Genomic DNA, 20,354 nt, shown 5'->3' with positions numbered 1-20,354 from the left:
TTAAGAACCCTCATCCTGGAGAAAAAAGCGCTCGTGGAAAAGTGCATGAAAAAGAAGAAAAAATGCTTCCGCTTGTTCCGGAGGAGGGACGCTACTGCTTCCTCACGTGATGCAGCCTCGTCTTGCTCCACCTCTGTTCACCCCCCAACCAGTCCCGGCAGTTGACTGCCCCCTCCTGAGCCTGGTGCTGCAGGAAGTTTCTGCCTATTTAAAGGCAGTTTTTCCTCCCTACTGTTGCCTAGTGCTTGCTCAGAGGGGATTGTTGGGGTTTTCTCTCCTCCACCTTTTTTCCTGATTTACTTGTTAACTTTTCGTTCTTACCTCGTTTTAGCTTGTTTCTTTATTTACTTGTTTAACTTTTTCTTTATTGACTTGCTTGTTTAACTTTTTTTAAACTTATGTAGCAAAAGCGTTTAATCGTTTATAAGAAGAGGTCAGAAATATAAGTGCTGACATCAGTATTGTCCACAGGAACCTCTGAATCTTAGCTAAAAGCTCATGTAAACCATTTCTACAACCACTAAACAAAGCACACCAAACAGTTAAAAGAGCAGTTACATCACCATGAATCTGTGGACAGGTAAGATCCATCTTTTGATTTATGATTTTCTGGACTTAAATGTGAACCGAACCATTTTTTAAAGGTGTTATATGCTATAAAATACTTTTAAATAAATTAGGTGAGGAAAATTAAAGATCCAATTTTTCTATGGTTGAGTCACAGTAACTTAGAGTTACTACAGTTTCAAGCACCACATCTGACATTCAAGCACTTTTCAAACCTTGAAAGGACAATATTACAATTCAAGCGTTTTCAAGGATTTCAAGCACCCATACAAACCCTGGATTAAAGACTTTAATCAAAATAAATCTTTATTAGCAACCAATGCTTCTTTTCTTATCAGTTTTCTATAAAACAGACTGACTAGGGGGAAAATAGAATGTTGTTAGATCGGGTGTGACGAATATGGAGGGGGAGGAATGGCTCCTGTACATTTTCAGCTAAAACACTTCAGAGGCGAGAATTAGTTAAACCTTCTGAAAAATAAAATATTTTCATCTCGACTGCATATAAATGAAGAAATCATTCAAAGGTCTTTTCAGATGCTGAATATAAAGTTCGCCTTTTAATGAGGACAGTCCATTAACTAAACGTTCAAAGCAGACAAACACGCAGTCTGAATACTGTCCTTTCAGCCCTGTTTGAATTCACCTGTATTCATCAAACAGAGCAGAGAAAGCTTGCTGGTAACTGTGTTTGGGAGTGTGCTTTGACTGTGTGATGGATGTTAAATAAGATAAAGCACTGCAGCATTTCTTCAGCACCATGACTACAGATGAATGTTTTTGCATTTTTGCTTTATGGGTTTTAAGATGAGCTTGCGTGCTGAATAATTTTGTGCTTTTAAAAACATAATAAAGAAATTAAAATCCATCAACACTACATTTTCTTCTCCGTGAGCCTTTATGTTGAGTGGGAGGGAAAACATTTCTCCAACTAGTTGGCTAGCTTCATCACATCCGTCTGCCAAAATCCCAAAGTTAGCCTCCTGTGTGTGGAACCTCCTCCGGCCTGAACAACTCACCCGGGAGCAGATCTCGTGCAGGCTGGTGGCGATGGCTTTGGCTGGTGTGTCACAGCGGAACACATGACATTTCAGGATCCTGGTGTTTTTATCCCTCGCCACATATGCAAAGTCCCTGAGAAGAGGAAAACAGAGTTGCTTTACAAAAAAACAAAACAAATTCACAAATGGAGATGAGGTTTGCTGGACGAGTTTGGTGCTACTTGGAGAAATTTTAAAACAAAAATGTGTGTGTGTCTACTTTTGAGACTGACAGGTCTTGGAGACAGATGAGAGATGAAGTGACCTTTTGTAGCGGGATGAATATAGGACGGACACATGCACACACACGCAGAGACGACAATGGACCCCAAAGATCAATAGAGCAGCGTGATGCAAGAGGGAGTTGAATAGAGTAACAGCAGGAAAGAACTTTCCCCTGGGCCCACTGGAGCCGAAAACAATTTAACTCAGCTGAACAAAAGGAACGAAGAATAAAAAGGAGGAGGGAAAGAGATGGGATGGAGAGAGGGATACTTTAAAAAGAAATGTAACTGCAGCAAATTAAACCAGCGCATCACAAACACACAGACACACACAAAGACATAAGCCAATGTAAATAACTCCCTTCAGGCTGTGTTTCAATATGAGATGTAATAGTCAAACAAGGCTTGAGGGTTAACAGGATTCCTGGACGCAGATTCTCAGGGACGTTCTCCACGAGACATTCCTATTTACGTGTGTGTGTGTGTGTGTGTGTGTGTGTGTGTGTGTGTGTGTGTGTGTGTGTGTGTGTGTGTGTGTAACAAAGTAAAAAAAAATAAATACTTGTAGACAGACAAGGACAGGGGATGTGACCTTCATTTCCTCCATGTCTGAATGCATGCACGCAGTGGTACAGAGTACATCAAGAGCCACTTTCAAGATGAGACAAAATGAGACGGAGAGAGGAAATTAAACAATAAAATGATGTAGAGGTACTCTACAGGAGGAGCGCTGCAGACTGAAAAGGAAGGAAGGAATGCGTTTACCTCTCTCTGTATCCAAGGAAGCAAAGAAGGAAAGGAAGACAGGTTAGTGGGAGGGAAAAAAAGGGGGAGAGAAAAAAAATCCATCACACCAGTGAGCGTTATTGCCGGGTGACAAAAGGTTGCAAAGAGATGCACTTTCACATAGAAAATTAACCTTGAGTGACATATTCACTTCTCCTGCCGTCTCCTTCTCTCCAACAGAGTTTTAGTGGCGGTACGGTAAAATGCATGTATATATGCACACAGATCTCAGCAGCACTGCAGGTGATCTTAAATGCAGAAGTACTCTGAACTAAAAATATATATGGAATATAAAGGAAAAGAGAGAAAATGGATGAAGAGAGGGAATCGGGGTGACGGAGAAGTTAGGTTGGGTACAGTTAGCCTGCTGAAGGCTTGCATATCCTTAAAAGACATAACGAAAGAAGCTTTTTTTTAAGCCACATAAAAAAGAAACTAAAAAATTAAAAAAATCTAGAGCAAGAGAGTGGGTGACTCGAAAAAGGAAGGAGAGAAAATTGGAAGTGAACTGTAACAATGTACAAGATAAAGATAAAAGCCTATAGACGAGAGCAGAATAAAAGACCCCGAGATGAGAAGAACATAAAAGTCAAAGGAGGGGGGAAAAAAAGGAGGCTTGGAGAGAGAGGGGGCGGGAGAGAGAGTGGGAATGATATCTCATTTCTAATATAATCTTATCATCATGCCAACGCCCCTGAAAATGTCAAGGTTGCTGTGAGGATGTGTAATCGGTGGTGATAATGAGTTTCGCAGCACATGAAGAGAGGGCTCTGGGGGCTACGGTTCCAGTGCTGACACAACCACTTCACAGGGGTGTGTGACACAGAGAGAGGCAGAGAGAGGGGAAAATCCCAGCTCTGTGCAGGTTTCAATACAATCCACATGCTCACAGACCGTGACTGGTACAAACAAAAGAAAAACTGGGCTTAAAAAAAAAACAACTTGCACAAACTTACACCAGCATGTAGTTAATTTTTGCTGACACACTGAAAAAATTCTTATCTTGCATTTAGACAAACACGAATTACACTGTTTGGAGCTTCTCACTGTTTTTAAAAAAATCAATTTTAACACGAAATAAAAGCTTCTTAATTAAACTTCTGCACCTAAACAGACCCTAAAGAGACGAGCCTCACCTATAATCACCTCCATTACATGTCAGAAGGGCTCTTTTGAAAGAGCGTGAGAGTAAACAAGTATTTTTCCTTAAAAAAAAACAAAAAACTGTAGTGATAAGCACCTCCAATTACACACATCTCACAAAAAAGAAAAAAAAAAACCTCCCTCCAAAAGGCCTCTCATCTGTGGTTTCTCCTCCTTTTCTTTTTACTTTAAACATAAGAGCAGGAGTGATGCTTCCAAAAGTGACGATGAGGTGTTTAAATGTACTTACAGGGTCTGTCGTCCTATCCTGACAGGTAATCCTGTGACCGGGAGGCGTATTTACAGACTCACACCATCAATTTCTGGTGATACCGAACTGCACTGCACACGCGCTCTCCTCAACCTGTCTGCTCCACACCCTGTGAGCACTAACCATGCCTCCCCCTCTGGCAGCCTCATTCCCTTCTCCCTCTCTCCTGCCAGATCCCCCTCCCTCTGACCACCTCCTCTTCTCCTCCTCCCTTTGCTGCAGCCCACTGTTCAGACTATCCAGCCATATGTAGATGTGACAGATCCCAATAAAGTATTTGGACAGGGGGAAAAAATTGCTTGTGGTCCATGTGGTGGAGGGATTTTCAGCTTTATTATACGGAATAACATCGACACCTGCGCGATTACGACTGCGTGTTTGTGAATGAAAGAAGAGAGACGGACCCCCAAGGGAACAGGATTGTGAGGTTCTGCATATTCCAAAAAGCTTTTAGCCTCATCCCGTCTCCTGAGTACACTCGTCATCGCACGTGCGCACGTGTGTGTGCCAGCTCGAATTATACAGTAAGCACCAAATGTTTCAGTCCCCAGTCACCCGGCTGTGCCTCATAACCTACATTCTGCAGTGTGCATGCTGCAGCAGTGCACAGCGTCCTCTGCTGGTTGCCCATGGTTTAATTTTAACCTTCATATGCCCAGAAAAAGGCTCCTTTTCTTTTAATATTTATCTCATTCTTAGTTCAGGAAGCTCAAACCAAGAAGCTGTCAGGTACAGTGACAGCATGATATCAGTGAAGCCCAGCCAAGCTGCGGTGAAAGCAAGGGACAGATAGTCAGGTGGGGATTTGTGGTGAAAGAGAATAAAGGCCACTCTCTGTATCATCCTCGACTTTGTAGTGATGAATTAATCTGACATTAGCTCCCCTTCATCAATCACCAACTCCCCTCTTCTCCACGTTAACTCCGCCACCTGTTTGCTTGCCCTCATTTGTTCCCATGACCTTTCACTGAGCGAGTGTTTGAAATTCGCCATCGACTTATGAGCCGAAGCATTGAAACGCTAAACAACAAAAGGATGCTAACATCAATGAGTCAGGACCCAGATCACCACTAAATATACAGAAATCTCTCGAAACATTTACATTCCAGGGAACTGATTTTGAGCACAGTGTGAGACGTGCTTTTACACACTGTAAATTATTCATGAAGACAAGAAAAAGAAAGTCAAATTTAAGGGAAAAATAAAAACAAACAAAAAACCCACTAACCTGCCATTGTCCCGGCCAACGCCCCAAACTCGGATACTCGCGATTGGCTGAGAATGAAGCACGCTGCGGTCCATGGGGTCGACTAGGTTCAACATATTATTCTCCAGCATGAGGTACATGTCCTTCCCCTGGGCACACAAACACACACAAATCCTTCAGAGCTCATCATAAAAATATGCAATCCTTATTTCCTGCAGCGAGAGTCACAGCAAAAAAAACAAAACAAAACAAAACAACAGTCCTTTAAATGCCAGCAGCTTTCAGTACAACTGTTGCATATATTTATTTATCCGTGTGTACATGTGTGTCCGTGTGAGCTCTCTAGCTTTGAAGGTCTCCAAATAAATTATAAAACCCTAGAAAGAGGGTGCTGGGAGATGAAAGGTTATTAAAAGAGGGATCGAGTCCTCTCTGTCCATTCTGCCACTTCACATTAAATAAAAGCGCACCGCAGAGACTTGATAGCACTGCTCTACTTCCCCATATTTCAGGAGGCAGTTATCCACGCTAACTGGTGCTGCTCCTTTCTTTCTTTTACGCTTTTCTTCTGATTCATCTTCCTAAGCATTCCCCTCCTCTCCTTCTAAAAGCTGCAAACATGATGCTCTTTATTTTAAACAGGAGAGTCTTCATCACCTCTCCCCAGATGCCAACGGTGTCCCGGATGTCGTTCTTGCAGTAGGACAGCTGTCGGATGCAGTTGTTAACAGCGACGCTGCTCTTTCCAGGAGCCAAGTCCTCCTCGGCCATCTCCACCCAACCCAGAGAGCGCACGGCGAAACACTGAAAGAAATGCACACAACAGATGATCACACCATCATACACAACAAATACAAAGAAAACAAGGAAGTGGAAGAGCATCCAAGATTTGAAGGACTAAAAAAATTGAAATTTCTTTTAGGAATCACGGATCCCTTTGGCAGCTCTGAACCGTGACGCTCACACGTGTTGGGTATATTCTCCTTCCAGCAATCCCATTCCTTATTAATGCCGTTTTGTCACTATGGGGCATAAGGTTTACAAAGTTGTAGAGCTGCCAGCAGCTGGTTTGCTGTTACTTTTTTTTCTTACCTCCTCTCAACACTAGTGCTGAATGACCTCTATTTGTACAGGACACAGTTTGTCTTTTTCTGGACTGCTCTACATCTTGCATCACTTTAATATATTTTCTAAGCTCCTCTAAGCTTGCTGTAATGGACAATGAATGGTTCACGTGTATGGATCATTCCGTCAGTAAATACGCTGCGCTTGCCTTTAGCAGTTGTGGCTTGTGTGGAAGAGTGAGCCATCCATTAATTGCAGGGTTAGTCTCAGGGTCAGTCTCCTGCCTGTCCACATGTTGATGCAATCTGCTGCTACTCTGTCATACCAGTTGATTTTGAATCAGTGAAAGGAGGGAAAAAGCACTCTGAAGAACAACTGAGAGTAAAAGCTATTAAGTGAAGAGCATTAATTTAATTGTGACCATCATGAATAGCAGACAGCATTTTATGAGTATTCAATGCAGAAATCCTGGTAATTCCAAAGGGTCAAATCTTTTTCTTGGAGCTGTGCAACAACTGCGTGGCTCGATAATGAAAGAGTCCGGGTGTTAAACTGAGCTGCCTGCAGTCTGTTTCCCTTTTACAACTGCAGCAGTAAGAGATGCCAGTTCCCTTAATGACAAGGTGACACAACACAACAGAAATCATGAATAAAATATATAAAAATATACAAAAAAAATGATAGTTTTTTTCAGTCTTTGATATTTTGCATTTTAGCTATTTTCAGATATATTTAGAGAGAGTTTAAATGGTTTGTAAATAACTGCACTGGGTTTTTATATTTTAAGCAGCATCACAGCTTTTTGGAAAAAAAGTAAAGTAACTTTTTTGTACACAGACAGCAAGTTCAAAGGTCATATGCCCTTGTTACCTTTAATGGTAGCGTCACTTTGTTTAAAATGACACACTTGAGATTGGAAACTTGTAACCTCTTAAAGATGAAACCAAACAAACAACAGAAAAGGTAAACAGATGAAGAAAACAGAAGAAAGTTAAAGACAAAGAGAGGAGTGAGACCAGTCCCTCTGCTCTCATAAAGTATTCATTTGATTTCTGCAGTCCGTTCAGAAAGCACTCTGCACTCTATATAGGTCAGGGAGGGAGACAGAGGCCGTCACAGTTAAACTGACTCGTGGCAAGTTTGTTCTAACACAGTCATGTTTCCACTCATGCTAGGCTGAAACGGCTTTAGAGTGAGATCTAATACGTAATTAACTTCTTCTTTTGTAGGCAGAAAAATGATCACTGCAATCTTAAAAGAGCAATGGCTGATTTGCTTCTCTGTAACATGTGAGCGTGCGAGCGTGTTGCCATATCAAAAGCCTGAGCTGCAGGCATGTGTTTGCGTCTGGTCTTCATCACAGTGTCACTGCTGCCTATGGACTGAAGGCTGGGACACCAACCAACCCACTGAGTTTAAGCTCTGATGAGCCAAACACACCTTGAACCTTTTTCAGAACCTTAACAATTAATAATAATATTACTACTACTATTAATAATAATAATAGTAATAATATCACCACCATCAGGGGAATCAGAAGCAACAGTGGATACAAAAAAGACCCAATGAGGAAAAAAGTTGGGAACTAAAACAAAATTGAAATCCTCCTACATCTTAGTCTGCTGACGGTTCTCATCTATGACTGGTTTCATGATGTCACCAAGATGCCTAGCAAGGCTAAAATGGCCCATTTGTTGCATTTATGCACATGTAACACTTTGTAAAAGTATCGTATCATTTTCATTTCACTACTGTAAAATCTAATTTAGCAAATCTTTTGATATATCCAATTTATAATTGATATTTGTAGGTTCAATATTACATTACAACACATCACTTTACACATGACATTAAGAAGGGACTATATCAAAAGTTTAATGATAAATAACTCCATAAATGTACTTAAGGCAGTGTATCTTGGGCATGTATCAGTGTGTTTAATTCATGGCAAATTATTAAACAACCAATCACCTGCAAGAAAAGTGCTCATAAAATTAAATCTCTCCTAATTCTTACTTAATACTGCTGGAAGAATTGTGGTCAAAATAATCAAATTTTCTTCTCTCAATCTATCAAAATAAGGGATGATATGTAAAAACTGTCATACGTCTTATAACTACCTCACAAAACTGGGTGGGAAATGGAAAAAAAAAAAAACTTGTACAGTATATATGATAGTGTGCAAATACCAACATGCATAGGTACATGCATAAATGTAATGAATGTGTACAAGTTTTTGTGCTTTGTTGTCCGTACATTTTGTGGCTGTTGTGGATTGAGTTCATTTATTTTAGTCTCACTGGAATCTGCTGCAGCTTATGACAGAAAGCAGTGGGTCTGAGTAACACTGCAATTTAAAATTTAATTTATACCCCAAGGTGACCTTTTGCAAATGAATGCCACCCTCCACAGTAGTAAGTTTTACTGAGCCTGAGACTTCTTAAAGGCTTTAATGTCTCATTTGAATTTCTGGTTTGGATGCTTAAAGAGAGAGGAGAGAATTTTCCTCTTCCACCACTGGGGGGCAAGCTTCCCTTTCTTTCAACAACAGCAGCAGATCATGAGTGCTGGAAAGCCAAGTGTAACTTTAACCATTTAAAGGATTAGACAAGCAGAGTAAAAGTCTGGAATGACGAACTTTAGACACTGAAAAAAATTGAAGTACTTTTATAAAAAGTAGCGTGTTTAGCACTTAAATTCTAAAATGATCTTTTAACCTACTTCATACCATTTTTTTTTTTAAATATAGAGGCAACAGCTACAGAACAACCTCACCTGATTCAGCCTGTCCTGTGTCTAAGACCACACATTATAAAGACATTCGAAGGCCAGTGCGTAATGCTGACCTTTATGTATATAAAGTTTAGAAAAAGGGTTTTACCTTTGCCTCGGGGTCACTGTTAATACTGCTGGATTCTTCTTCTTCTGCTGCTGGACGGCTCCTGAAAATAGTTTAAACATAAGAGAACTATTAGCTGCTTTGTTAGCAAGGTTTCTGTCTGATGTGTGAATTTACAGAAGCTACAAGCAGTCGATACACTAGCAGAACATGGACCATTTTCCTGAAGAGAGGATCTAACTGGCTGCTTTGGCTGAACCTGTTACACTTTAATTAAATACAATCTCCAAGAAACAAAGAAGAGATTAAAATACAGGACAATCTGTTTAATAACTGCAGCTCTGGAGGCTTTCAGAGTTTCATGCACAGAAGCTGGATGGATTTGTGTGTCTTCTGTATTTTACCTTAGCTTGAGTGACGCGTAGCGAAGCGTAGCACCCTCAAACTCTTTCAGACTGGGGTCCGGGTTCACTGTGGCTGCCTGCAGGTCCTGATGCACATATGTGAAAATCATAGCAAAATAAGCCTCCGTATCCAGCAGGTGTTCCACCCTAAAGCATCTTTTACACATGCAACCTGGAATACTGTATGAGAATATAAACTGATAGTGTCTTCTGTCACTGAAACACTCTCCTGAATTAAAAAAAACAAAACTGAATGATCCAACAGGAGTAAGTGCAGTCAGATAAGATTCTGATGAAGACATCCAGATTTAACAACAAGAAGATGAGCTGCCATTATCCTTTTAATGTTAATATGGATGTTCCTTATGGATTCCTACTATTTAAAAAAAAAAAAAAAAACATTACTCTATCTTCTCGTGTGGTTGTATTTCTTCCTCAGTCCTCCTAAAAAATAGATTATTTTCACAGGATTGCTGGTCATTTGGCTCCAGTGAGATATGTGGCAATGTCCAAAAATATTACCGCTATAAACTGAAACACCTATGTGTACCCGTCATAAAATTCATGGGGCACAAGCTCCTGTGGTAGAGGCGCTACAAGACACGAAATAGATGTAAATTCTGACCCTTCAGCGTGAATGCCAGCATGCATCCAAGTGTGGAGCGAATGCTGCTGCCGGATGGATAAATGGCATTGGTGTGTTATGTGTAATGGGGCATGCTGCATTCAGAAAGAAAAAGGTTTATGTGGTATGTAGACACACTGGTGTGTGTGAATACGCAGTCAGATCTGTGCCACCAGAACAGAAAGATGAAAATATATTACTGGCGTATGTAAAGAAAGAAACAACCTAATGTGTCGCTGGAGTCGAGTAAACAGACATGTTCTTACACATCAGGCATGATCAAAGGCTGCGGTTTGTGCAGATATTTTTATGTTAAAGCATCAGCCACGCATGCTTTTTGCCCAGGCAGTGAACTTTAGCACAGGATGTATAAATGCACACACTCAAATAGCTGGTGAGGTTAGACCAAGAACAAGACTCACTGACACCGAGTGCATTATACTTGCCTTCCACATTTCACTATCAATTTTTCCGCCAAATTCACTCCACACCTGTTTCTATATTTGGCGTTAAGACACAAACACACACACACAGTGGCGGGTCAAGGATTGGGAGTCAAAGGTTGGGTGGAGAGGGGGGCAAGGGGATAAAGACAGAACAATGTTGTTAGCTAACCAGCTTACTCTACACTCAGACGGTGTTGCAATACGGAGCAAAGCAGCAAAACGTTTCCTAAATAAAAGTAAAAGGGCCAAGAAGAGTCCAACGGGACTTTCCGGGTTTTCCCCGATTTGTTTTGCTCCCATTGAACATTCACCTCGCTACTGAGAATCTGTCGATTCTTGATTAGTAGAATGTAAGCGACACAAACATACAGGACCCGTCAGCAAGTGTTTAGACCGTGACACCATTTCTGTTGTTTTCAAGCTTTACTACAGCACAAAGATACAGTAATTACACTGAAAGTGTGCAAAGAGATGACAAAAAGTAGAAAAAGACATCAACATAACTAGAAAATAATTATAAAAGTCACACTACTAAAAGCTATAATACTAGATGTTATAGTGACTGCAGCTGATGTCCGATGACCATTACACTTGTTCCCAGTCTTTGCCCCTTGAAAGCTTACTAGGAGCTCTCTTCTAAACTGAGGGGTGAGTCTCTGGTTGTCAAATGTTGTCTTTATGGGGGAAAGCATGCTGAAGTACAAGGTTAAATCAGCGTCAGAGTCCAAACACTTATTGACTGCTCTATATATGATACAAGGAGGCAAATACAGTAATATACACGTACGGGTGCAGAAGGAATTATCTACAGAACTAAGAAAAAAGTGAAAAAAAGATGCTACAAGTCTGAGGGCAGATTGGGACTCCTACCTTTTCCTCATCTTCGTGACGCTGAGAGCGACACTCTTGATCCACACCCTGCAGAGATGTGGAGCGGGGCTAAAGAGACATCAGAGAGAGAAATGATGAGACTCTGTTTAGTGACATCCTACTGCACCATGTTGGTCCGTCTGCCATTTTAGCTTTTGTGCAGCTGGGTGATACTCGAGCAGTCTGGAGGTCGATCGCATCAGATGGATGTGCCAGAATCAGATTGAGGCACATCCATCTGTCAACATCAGTCCATTCTCACTGGATCGATATTTTATCTACATGGGGCCGCTCTCTATCCATCTCCTTTCCTCTCTACATTTCCACCCATCATTCTACATGATTGACTGATTGATCGGCTCAGTGTTCTTGTATTCTGCTACCAGACTGGAGTGTTAACAGTGCTCTCCCTCTCACTCCCTTTACCCAGCTGCCTACATTTAAATAAAACTATATTGAAACCCAGACAAATACACTGCGCCGTTTAAAACTGGCACATGGAAGCGTGAAAATAACTCTTGCAAACTGTGATGAACATCACAGACTCCTGTGAAGTACAATGTAACACAAAAACGACGGTGGCTTACAAAGTAACAGCTGTTCACAAATCCACATGTGGGGAGTGTGGGCTCGTGAGTGGACAGAGGCTCCACTGAGCTGTCAGAGGTGGTGCTGCCCGAGCGAGTCGACCCCCTGAAGAAGATCTCGGCCTGGCATGACTGTAAGCACATGGAAACACAGAGGTATTAAAAAAATAAAGACACACTGTTTAATACATATTTATTGGAGTCAACAATGATTAATGGATTCAAGAAATCCATTTTTTCACATCTTGTTTAGGGAAATGCTCGTCATTTGCAGTTGACAGAATAACTGTCAGCAGCACCGACTGGTCCTCATGTCAGTTGCATAAATACAAATTGTAAAAATACCTGTTCATAAAAACTCACAGCAGCATTAAGTACAAGTCATGTACATATCATTCCCAGAACAGCAGCACAGAGTGCTTAATTCACTTCCAACACAGGTGTTATTACAGTTTTCCTCATAATTATTCTGTGCTGTGTGCGCTTTTGTTGATTTATGCTAATCCAAAGCTCAAAATAAACATTTTCATTTTAACCGCTGTGACATTTCCAGTTTTATTAATGCTTAGCTGTTATTAAGAGTCGAGGAGTTTCATCATCAACTAAATTGCATTGTAGCCAGTAATAGATACACTACCTTCACTGCATTAAAGTTTGACTTTATTACTTTGTTTTTAAATCAAATTGTTTGACTGTATTACTTTCCCTTCATCTCTTCATGTATGCTGTCAGCTGATTGCCTTCGTCAGAATCTATTCTCAACTACAAAAAGAAAGGTGTGCTGTGGTATCTGGCACCAAGATGTTAGCAACACATCCTTTAAGTCCTGTAAGTTGTGTGAGGTGTGGATCGGACTCATTTCTCAAGCAAATCCTACAGATGCTAAATTAGATTGAAATCTGAGGAATTTGAAGGCCGGGTCAACACTTTAGACTCGTTGTTGTGCTCCTCAAACCATCCCTGAATTATTTTTGCTGAAAGAGGCCATAGCCATCAGGAAAGACAGTTTCCATGAGAGTGTGCACATGGCCTGCAGTAACAATTAGGTAGGTGGTACGTGTCAAATTAACATCCACAGTGGTCATAATGTGAAGTCTGATCCATGTATTTCTTATAAGCAGCTGAAAGCACAGACCTAAAGTGATGTTTTTCACTTTATTGTAATGTCCCTCACCTCGTGGTCTGGAGTGGGTGAGGGGCTGAGTGAGCCCAGGGAAGGTTTACGTGGTGTTGAGGCTGAGTGGTCACCCAGGGCCGTGGACTCCATCTGTCCAGAGGGTTGTGGATGAGTGGCGGGCCGTTCCCACTGAGTGGTGCCTGTAGGAATGTGCCAGTAGTAGATACCAGCCATGTCTGTAATCTTTTTCCATCCTGGAGGCAGGTCGGGGTCTGTCTGGAATGACTGCTCACTCCAAATATCTGGTGGAAGAAAATTGTGAAAGGATGGATGGAGGGTGTAAGGCCATCATTCTCCTTCTTCATTTCCCCCAAAACTTCCCGTCTCTGTAGCTGTTTTTGCACCATACAGTTAATTCAAAGTGAACCCACATTGAGCTACGTCAACAGCTGAGCTGGATTTACCGGCATCTGCTGCAGCTGTCCCTTTTAACCAACCATATCTCCATGTGCACAAGAACGCCTGTAAAGCACTTCTGTAGCATTTGTTAAACAAAGCCCTACACACTTTTTAAATGAAAGATATCACACGGGCAAAAAAAAAAGAAAAAGAAATACCAAACACACAGATATCAGGATTTCTCTCACATCTAAAGCACCTGAGACACTTTCTCAATGAGCGACCCACTCAGTACTTAAAACATATTACAGTTTATTCAGCGTGACACAAATGAGGAATTGTTCTTCACTGGCCCTGGTAATTGTGTTAGCTTCTTCACTGAACCCTGTTTTAGAGAAATGTGCCGCTTGATTTCCATGGGTGTGTGATCCGTTGTTCTTCAATTTAACCTTAAACTCCTTGTAGTACCAAATTATCCTACCTATGGTATCTTGGAGCGTCTAACAGTAGAATGGGAGGCAGAGCCTTCCATTATCAGGCTTGTGGACCGTCTACCAGTTTAGATTCAGAGACATCCTCTTTTCAACTCAAAACTTTCAGGTGACCCCGATCTCTCAGTTATGCTGTTATAGGCTCAGATAGCTTTAGGACTTCCTGTGAGCATTTAAACCATTAAATGAGCGCTTTGAGTGCTCGGACAGAGTAGAAAAGCGCTATATAAGAACCAGTCCATTAAATTGTGTCGCATCTCTCCCATAGTGGTGACGTTTCCCCTTCACATTTTTATACATTGGAAAGCTATAGGTTAAATATAATCAAAGCAACATAGTAGTTAAACTTCATACACAAAGCTGTTCATTGTTCAATATACAGCCTAATGAAGTGGAAAGAAGAGGGGCAATACTCAGTAACAGTAAAGCGCATAGAATTAAATACTCATGAAACCCTGTGGAGAAGGCAGGATTAGGACCCAGACGCAGGACTCATGAGACAAGAAATGACCTCAAAACAGCTTTAATGGTTGATTCTTCCTTAAAAACCCAAAAAACCCTAAACAAGACAGGAGCCAAGAATACAAATCCAGGACTATAAGGAAGCACACAAAACAAGAGAGCACACAATATAGGGGACGACAATAAATACACACATGGTAATGAGAGAAAAGGAAACAGGTGGGAAACATAGCAGCAACAAATCAAGAATAACGAGACAGGGGAAGTAAAACTAGAGACAAGAGACAAAAGACTACCAAAGTAAGACAAGAACTAACAGATGGCAGACTCACACAAGTGAAAATGACAGAAATACCAGAAATATGGACAGAAGACTGAAGAAACAGAATGAGAAGAGAAACAGGGATTAACAAACTAGTGAAGGAACTAAAGACACAGATAAGAATTTCATGAGAACCTAAAAAAAGCAGAATTACCATCATAAACAGAAGGCTACAGAGCTTGACGGCTACAGAGCTTAAGGACTTGAACGGGAACACAGAAGTAACGGTATGAAACAACACCAAAGGGAACTCGTATCAGCAATAAGGAAAAAAAGAACCATAAACCCTTAGAAATACCAGAAAGCCAGATTATCAACAATACAGAACAAAGAACTCTAATACACAGAAAACCTTAACATCAAAATCCCAGGTCCCAGACATAAGTAAGGTAACACAGACTCCATATTGACTGATCGTGGTTATGCGTGTACCATCACCACAAATGTCTCTTTGTCTAATTTCAACCAGGAATAAACTTTTCTGAGTGCTGTACGGGCTTAGTAGAGTTAATTTGTTTTATTTGTTTGTTTGTACTAATAAAAGGAATAAATCAGAGCAAGAAAATACAGAAAAGGTTTTTTAAAAAAGTAAAAAAAAGAGTGTCAAAAGCTCAAAGGAGTAAGGATGTGTCTTACAGGGGGCTTTAAACATGTCAAGTGTTGGTGAGATCCTAATGGTGAAGAGGCAACTGTTCCAAAGTGGAGATGCAACTACAGCAAAAGTCTCATCTGTGCTTTAGTCTGCTTCTCAGAATGTATGCATGTACAGATTTATGTGAAAATTAAACTTTCCTCCACCAACAGAACACAACATCAGCAAACAGAGCAGATGTCTGTTAGCATAATTTATTGGGCAGTGATATATTCAGAGGAGCTACAGCTGTTACCTTGAAAACACGCGCACGCGCACAAACACACACTCTGTGGAGATGGAGTACTTAAATTAATTTTTCTTCACTCTTGGGCTAAAAGTCATCTCATGTGAAGGTTGCAGTTTCCTGGCAGCATGCACATGCACGTGCACACACACAGACAGAGTGAAGTATCGATGGGATCTTTGTGTTCCTGTGTGGAGATGATGTCGTGGCAGACGTAGTAAAGACGATCCCAAACTCTATTGGGGATGTAGCAACTCATAAAAGTGATATAAGCTCCAAGGGGCCGGTCAGCTGGTGCTGCATATATTTATGTACGTTTGTGTGATTGCAAGGCGTTCTTGAACTGCTGACCATGCTGATGAAACGCAGCGAGTGGGCCCGTTGCCACGACAGCAGGCCGTATGTCATTGTGACAACGGGGTCGGGCCAGACTGTGATGGCACTCAGATACACATGCGTGCACACACAAGTTATTAAGACTCTCAAAGAGCATAAATCATAGAAAATATAGAAAAACGCACACGCTGGGAGATAAGGACATCCTTTAGGGCTCAAGACAGTGTCGTGATGCACTGACTGCTGGGAGTTGGAGTCTTTTGAGAATGAAAAATAGGTCAGAGCAAATAAAACTACAAGAGAGAGAATCTGAGCGTCTCCATCTGCTGTGAGCAAGAGGAAAGATGGTGACTTAGAATGGGTGCCAGCATGAGACGACTACTGGATGTGGATTAATGCATCTGCATAAACAAAATTAGAGAGAAACACTGAAAGAGAAAAGAGAGAGGATATCTCTGGCTGGAAAGGTCTGAGGGCTACACGATGACTCAAAGTTATCAGTGTCACTCTCGGCAACGGATGTGGCAAGTAAGGAAACGGCATTAGGAGATTTGGTGTGCTTGCACTGATGCTGCTAAAGTGCACCTACGCAGCTTGTGGAAATGGGGACCTACGTAGCAGTTAGCCTGTGATAGCCTCGGTTAGCATGCAGCTGCATGCCAGAGTACAGTTGAGCAGGGGGAGGGGGAGAGCTGCAAGCTTCTGGAGCAAAACACATACAGACACACACTTTCTCAGCAGATAACACCACACATGCACACCAGCATGGACATACTAACACAGCATGAACAAACCAGACTGTTTCTGCAGATGATGTCATTATAGAAATAAACTTCCTCCCCATGTAGGAAGACACAGACACATGCATGCTCAGACAGCATTCAAACTCTAAGACAACAGTCCAGCTTCCGGCCAACTCTGTAAAAATGCACCTACCCTCATAATTGACAATCACAATGGCCAGCATGTAGTCTTTTCCCAGCATCATAGTTAGCTAGCTGCCTCTCATACAGCAAAACCCAATGCTGTAACCAAAGAGAGAAGCCCAGACAGAGATGGAAAGAGAGAGAAGGAAGCAGAGATCAGAGTGAGGGGGACACCGCAGCAGAGGGGGTGAGGAGACCAAGAAGGGAGGGAGGGAAAAAGAGAGAAAGAGAAAGAGAGAGAGAGAGGTGGGGGGACAAATCAAGGCAGAGAGGTAGAGAAAACATGACGTGACGAGAGAGGCAGTAGAAAAAAAATGGGGAGAAAGAGTGAATGAGAGGAGGAGCAAAAAAAAAAAAGGATGGAGAGCCTGCGACTGAGGAAAACAGGAGTGAAAGACAAACATGGAGAATTATACGGGGGGGGGGGGGGGGCTGTTTCCCCCTGCAGGGGAGCTGTTTGCTTCTTGTCTCTCCCCTCTCTATCTAGAGCATCAGCCACATCAACAAGAAAACAAAAGAAAAGAAAAGAAAAAAAAGAAAGCTCTACCCTCCCTTTCTTGTTCAAAGCCAAACATGCAGCCGGGGCACATGGAACGAGGCTAAAAATGTGGCACAGTCATCCTTATCGAATTTCTAGGTTTATTATTTTCTCCCTGTTTTTCAGCCTCTGTTGGTTGTCCTGGCAACCTCCAAATCGTCCTTAATTCAGCATCTCATCCAGTGGAGGTGCGAGGTCGAGGTGGGTCAGAGAGGTAGAAAGACATGCAACTGTCTCAAACACACTTTGAGCATCACATGTTCCTCTTTGGCACTAATCACCATTCAGTTATACTGTGCTTGAGTTAAGGGACCAACCTGGCCGAACACTGATGTACATGTAGTTGCCCCCTGTCACCACAGCCAGTAACCGTTTCCTACTTGTCTGGGCAATGGTTGTTGGTCCTTTAGCTTAGCTACTAGCTTGAGTCAGAACAGAGCAGGAACTTTAATTTTGTTTGCTCTTTGTGGTGAACTCCACTGTTCTCCACTGCTGCTCTAATCAGCATTGGTTTTTGGACAGACTGCACAGTTGCATGTCCCAAAATACTTCAAATACCTACACAAACTATCACGAATGCTGTACCATGAAATCTGTTTTACAGCGCAGGATGTTATGTGGTAACGTTAGACTTCTATAAATAGGGCTTGAAGGACCCTCTTAGGCTCTGTATGCAGAGTGTGTGTGTGTGTGTGTTTTGACACCTCTGTGGGAAAACAGGGTCATACCAGCCCTCTAACCCACAATCCCCACAGAGGAATCTATCACACTGCTGGGAAAACAACACAGATTTGTCAACGTGAGTTTGACAAAAGCAGATAGGGGGCACTACAGTATGGGCAACTAGGAGTTGGATAGATACACTATACCGCCAAAAGTATTCTCTCATCCGCCTTCACATGCACATGAACTTGAGTGAAATCCATTCTTAAATCATAGGGTTTAATATGACGTCATCTCACCCTTTGCAGCTATAACAGCTTCAACTCTTCTGGCTTTCCGGAGGTTTAGGAGTGTATTTCCGGGAATCTTTTCACTATTCTTCCAGAAGCACATTTGTGACACTGAGAAGGCCTGGCTCGCAGTCTCTATTCTAATTCATCCCAAAGGGGTTCTATCAGGTTGAGGTCAGGTCTCTTTGCAGGGCAGTCAAACTCGCTCATCTATGTATTTATGGACCTTGCTTTGTGCACTGGTGTGCAGTCATGTTGGAACAGGAAGGGACCATCATCAAACTGTTCCCACAAAGTTTGGAGCATGAAATTGTCCTAATGCAGTCAGGGAAGTACCGTTTTCCTGGAAATAGCTAAACCCAGAGTCATGCGTCAGATTGCCAGACAGAGAAGCATGATTTGTCAGTCTAGCAAACACGTCTCCACTGCTCTACAGTGCAGTGGTTGCATGCTTTACACCACTGCTTGGTGATGTAAGGCTCGGATGCAGCTGCTCATTCATGGAAACTCATTCGATGAAGCTGTCTAGTCACTGTATTTCAGCCAAGCTGAAGCCCACATGAAGTTCAGTGGTCCTGCGACCTCTGCACACTATATGCTTCAGCATCTGCTGACTCCACTTCGTGGCCGAGTTGCTGTAGTTCCTAATCGCTTTCACTTTGTTATAATACCACTAACAGCTGACAGTGGAATATTTAGTAGCAAGTACCAGACTTGTTGCACAGGTGGCATCCTGTCATGATACCATCCTGGAATTCATGTAGCGCCTGAGACCGACCCATTCTTTCACAATGTTTGTATAAGCAGTCTGCATGCCAAGGTGCTTGATTATATAGGCCTGCGGGGATGAAAGTGACATATACAATTTAACTAGTCATTTGCTTCCTTACTGAGCTCCTCACTACATACATCATGGTCCTGGTTCTCTTTTTTAAATGACATTGCAAATAAGCAAAGATGGATCTGAAAGACAGTTACTTTAGTTTATTAATTTTCTGTATAGAGACAGGTATGTAATATGAACAGTGCCATACACGCCAGCATTTATAGCCTTAGCTAATTTGCAATGCACATCCCTAGATGGGCTTTTATACACAATGAAATCCTGGACAAATGAACACATGAAAATGTAATCCTGAAATCCCGACAGCAAAACTGTAAAAATGCAAGCTGCTGGTAATCCAACTTGTAGAGAAATGAGTTACACAGATGCTCAGAGCTTTCAACTTGAGACTGTGAATCATCAGAGAGCCAAAAAAAAAGCAGCAGTACAACTCACCGACTCAGAAAGACGGCACTGTTTACAGCCGAGACCACAGCCTCTTCTTTCTGTTAATCTGGAGGCTTTGTTTATATGACAAGCTATAAGGAACACTAAAGTGCCCATATGGTTATGTCGCAGGACCGGCTGCTGTTCTGCAGGAGCATGGATGTGTTTTGCTCGTCTTACACTAAACCACAAGTTTTAAGTGCCCAAAGAAAAACTCCATACCCAGATTTTAACATAACGCTGGCAAAGAACAACAGTGAACTGAAGAGACCCGCAGACGTAGCCAACATGCATATACAAGAAAGCAAGAGACCCGCAACAGAGGGAGACTCTCAAACTCTAAATATCACGCAAAAGTTTATCCTCACAGCTTTGTAACAATGAATAATAATAATATTAATAATAGTTCATTAGATGGCAAAACTGAGTAGCTGTTTGCAATCTAAACAATACCATTTTTCCCAGATATTTTATATCTAAAGGTTTAAACGGAGAAATTATCTACAAAGTAACCAAAGACAGAGAAGAAACATACAGATGTAAAGTAGGGCTACATCTGATTTCTTTTCTATGTCTATATATTAAATA

At 41.7% G+C, this 20,354-nt stretch overlaps 1 protein-coding gene across 4 annotated transcripts in view; it reads right to left on the bottom strand.

The window, feature by feature from the left end:
- Positions 1 to 20,354, bottom strand: part of apbb2b (amyloid beta (A4) precursor protein-binding, family B, member 2b) — a 55,869-nt gene that overhangs the window by 9,521 nt on the left and 25,994 nt on the right. For 3 of the 4 annotated variants that reach the window (XM_085161542.1, XM_085161544.1, XM_085161543.1), the window contains exons 5-13: positions 13,249 to 13,493; positions 12,075 to 12,206; positions 11,488 to 11,556; positions 10,618 to 10,668; positions 9,547 to 9,632; positions 9,185 to 9,245; positions 5,896 to 6,042; positions 5,260 to 5,387; positions 1,587 to 1,701 (exon numbers count right to left, since the gene is read on the bottom strand). In XM_085161542.1, the coding sequence (XP_085017668.1) occupies positions 1,587 to 1,701; positions 5,260 to 5,387; positions 5,896 to 6,042; positions 9,185 to 9,245; positions 9,547 to 9,632; positions 10,618 to 10,668; positions 11,488 to 11,556; positions 12,075 to 12,206; positions 13,249 to 13,493 (1,034 nt within the window). The remainder of the gene's footprint in view (positions 1 to 1,586; positions 1,702 to 5,259; positions 5,388 to 5,895; positions 6,043 to 9,184; positions 9,246 to 9,546; positions 9,633 to 10,617; positions 10,669 to 11,487; positions 11,557 to 12,074; positions 12,207 to 13,248; positions 13,494 to 20,354) is intronic. The other variant, XM_085161545.1, reaches the window with a different exon arrangement.

Source organism: Neolamprologus multifasciatus, chromosome 6 (genome assembly GCF_963576455.1).
Source record: "Neolamprologus multifasciatus chromosome 6, fNeoMul1.2, whole genome shotgun sequence".
NCBI lineage: Eukaryota > Metazoa > Chordata > Actinopteri > Cichliformes > Cichlidae > Neolamprologus > Neolamprologus multifasciatus.
This window is presented reverse-complemented; position numbering and strand designations above follow the sequence as displayed.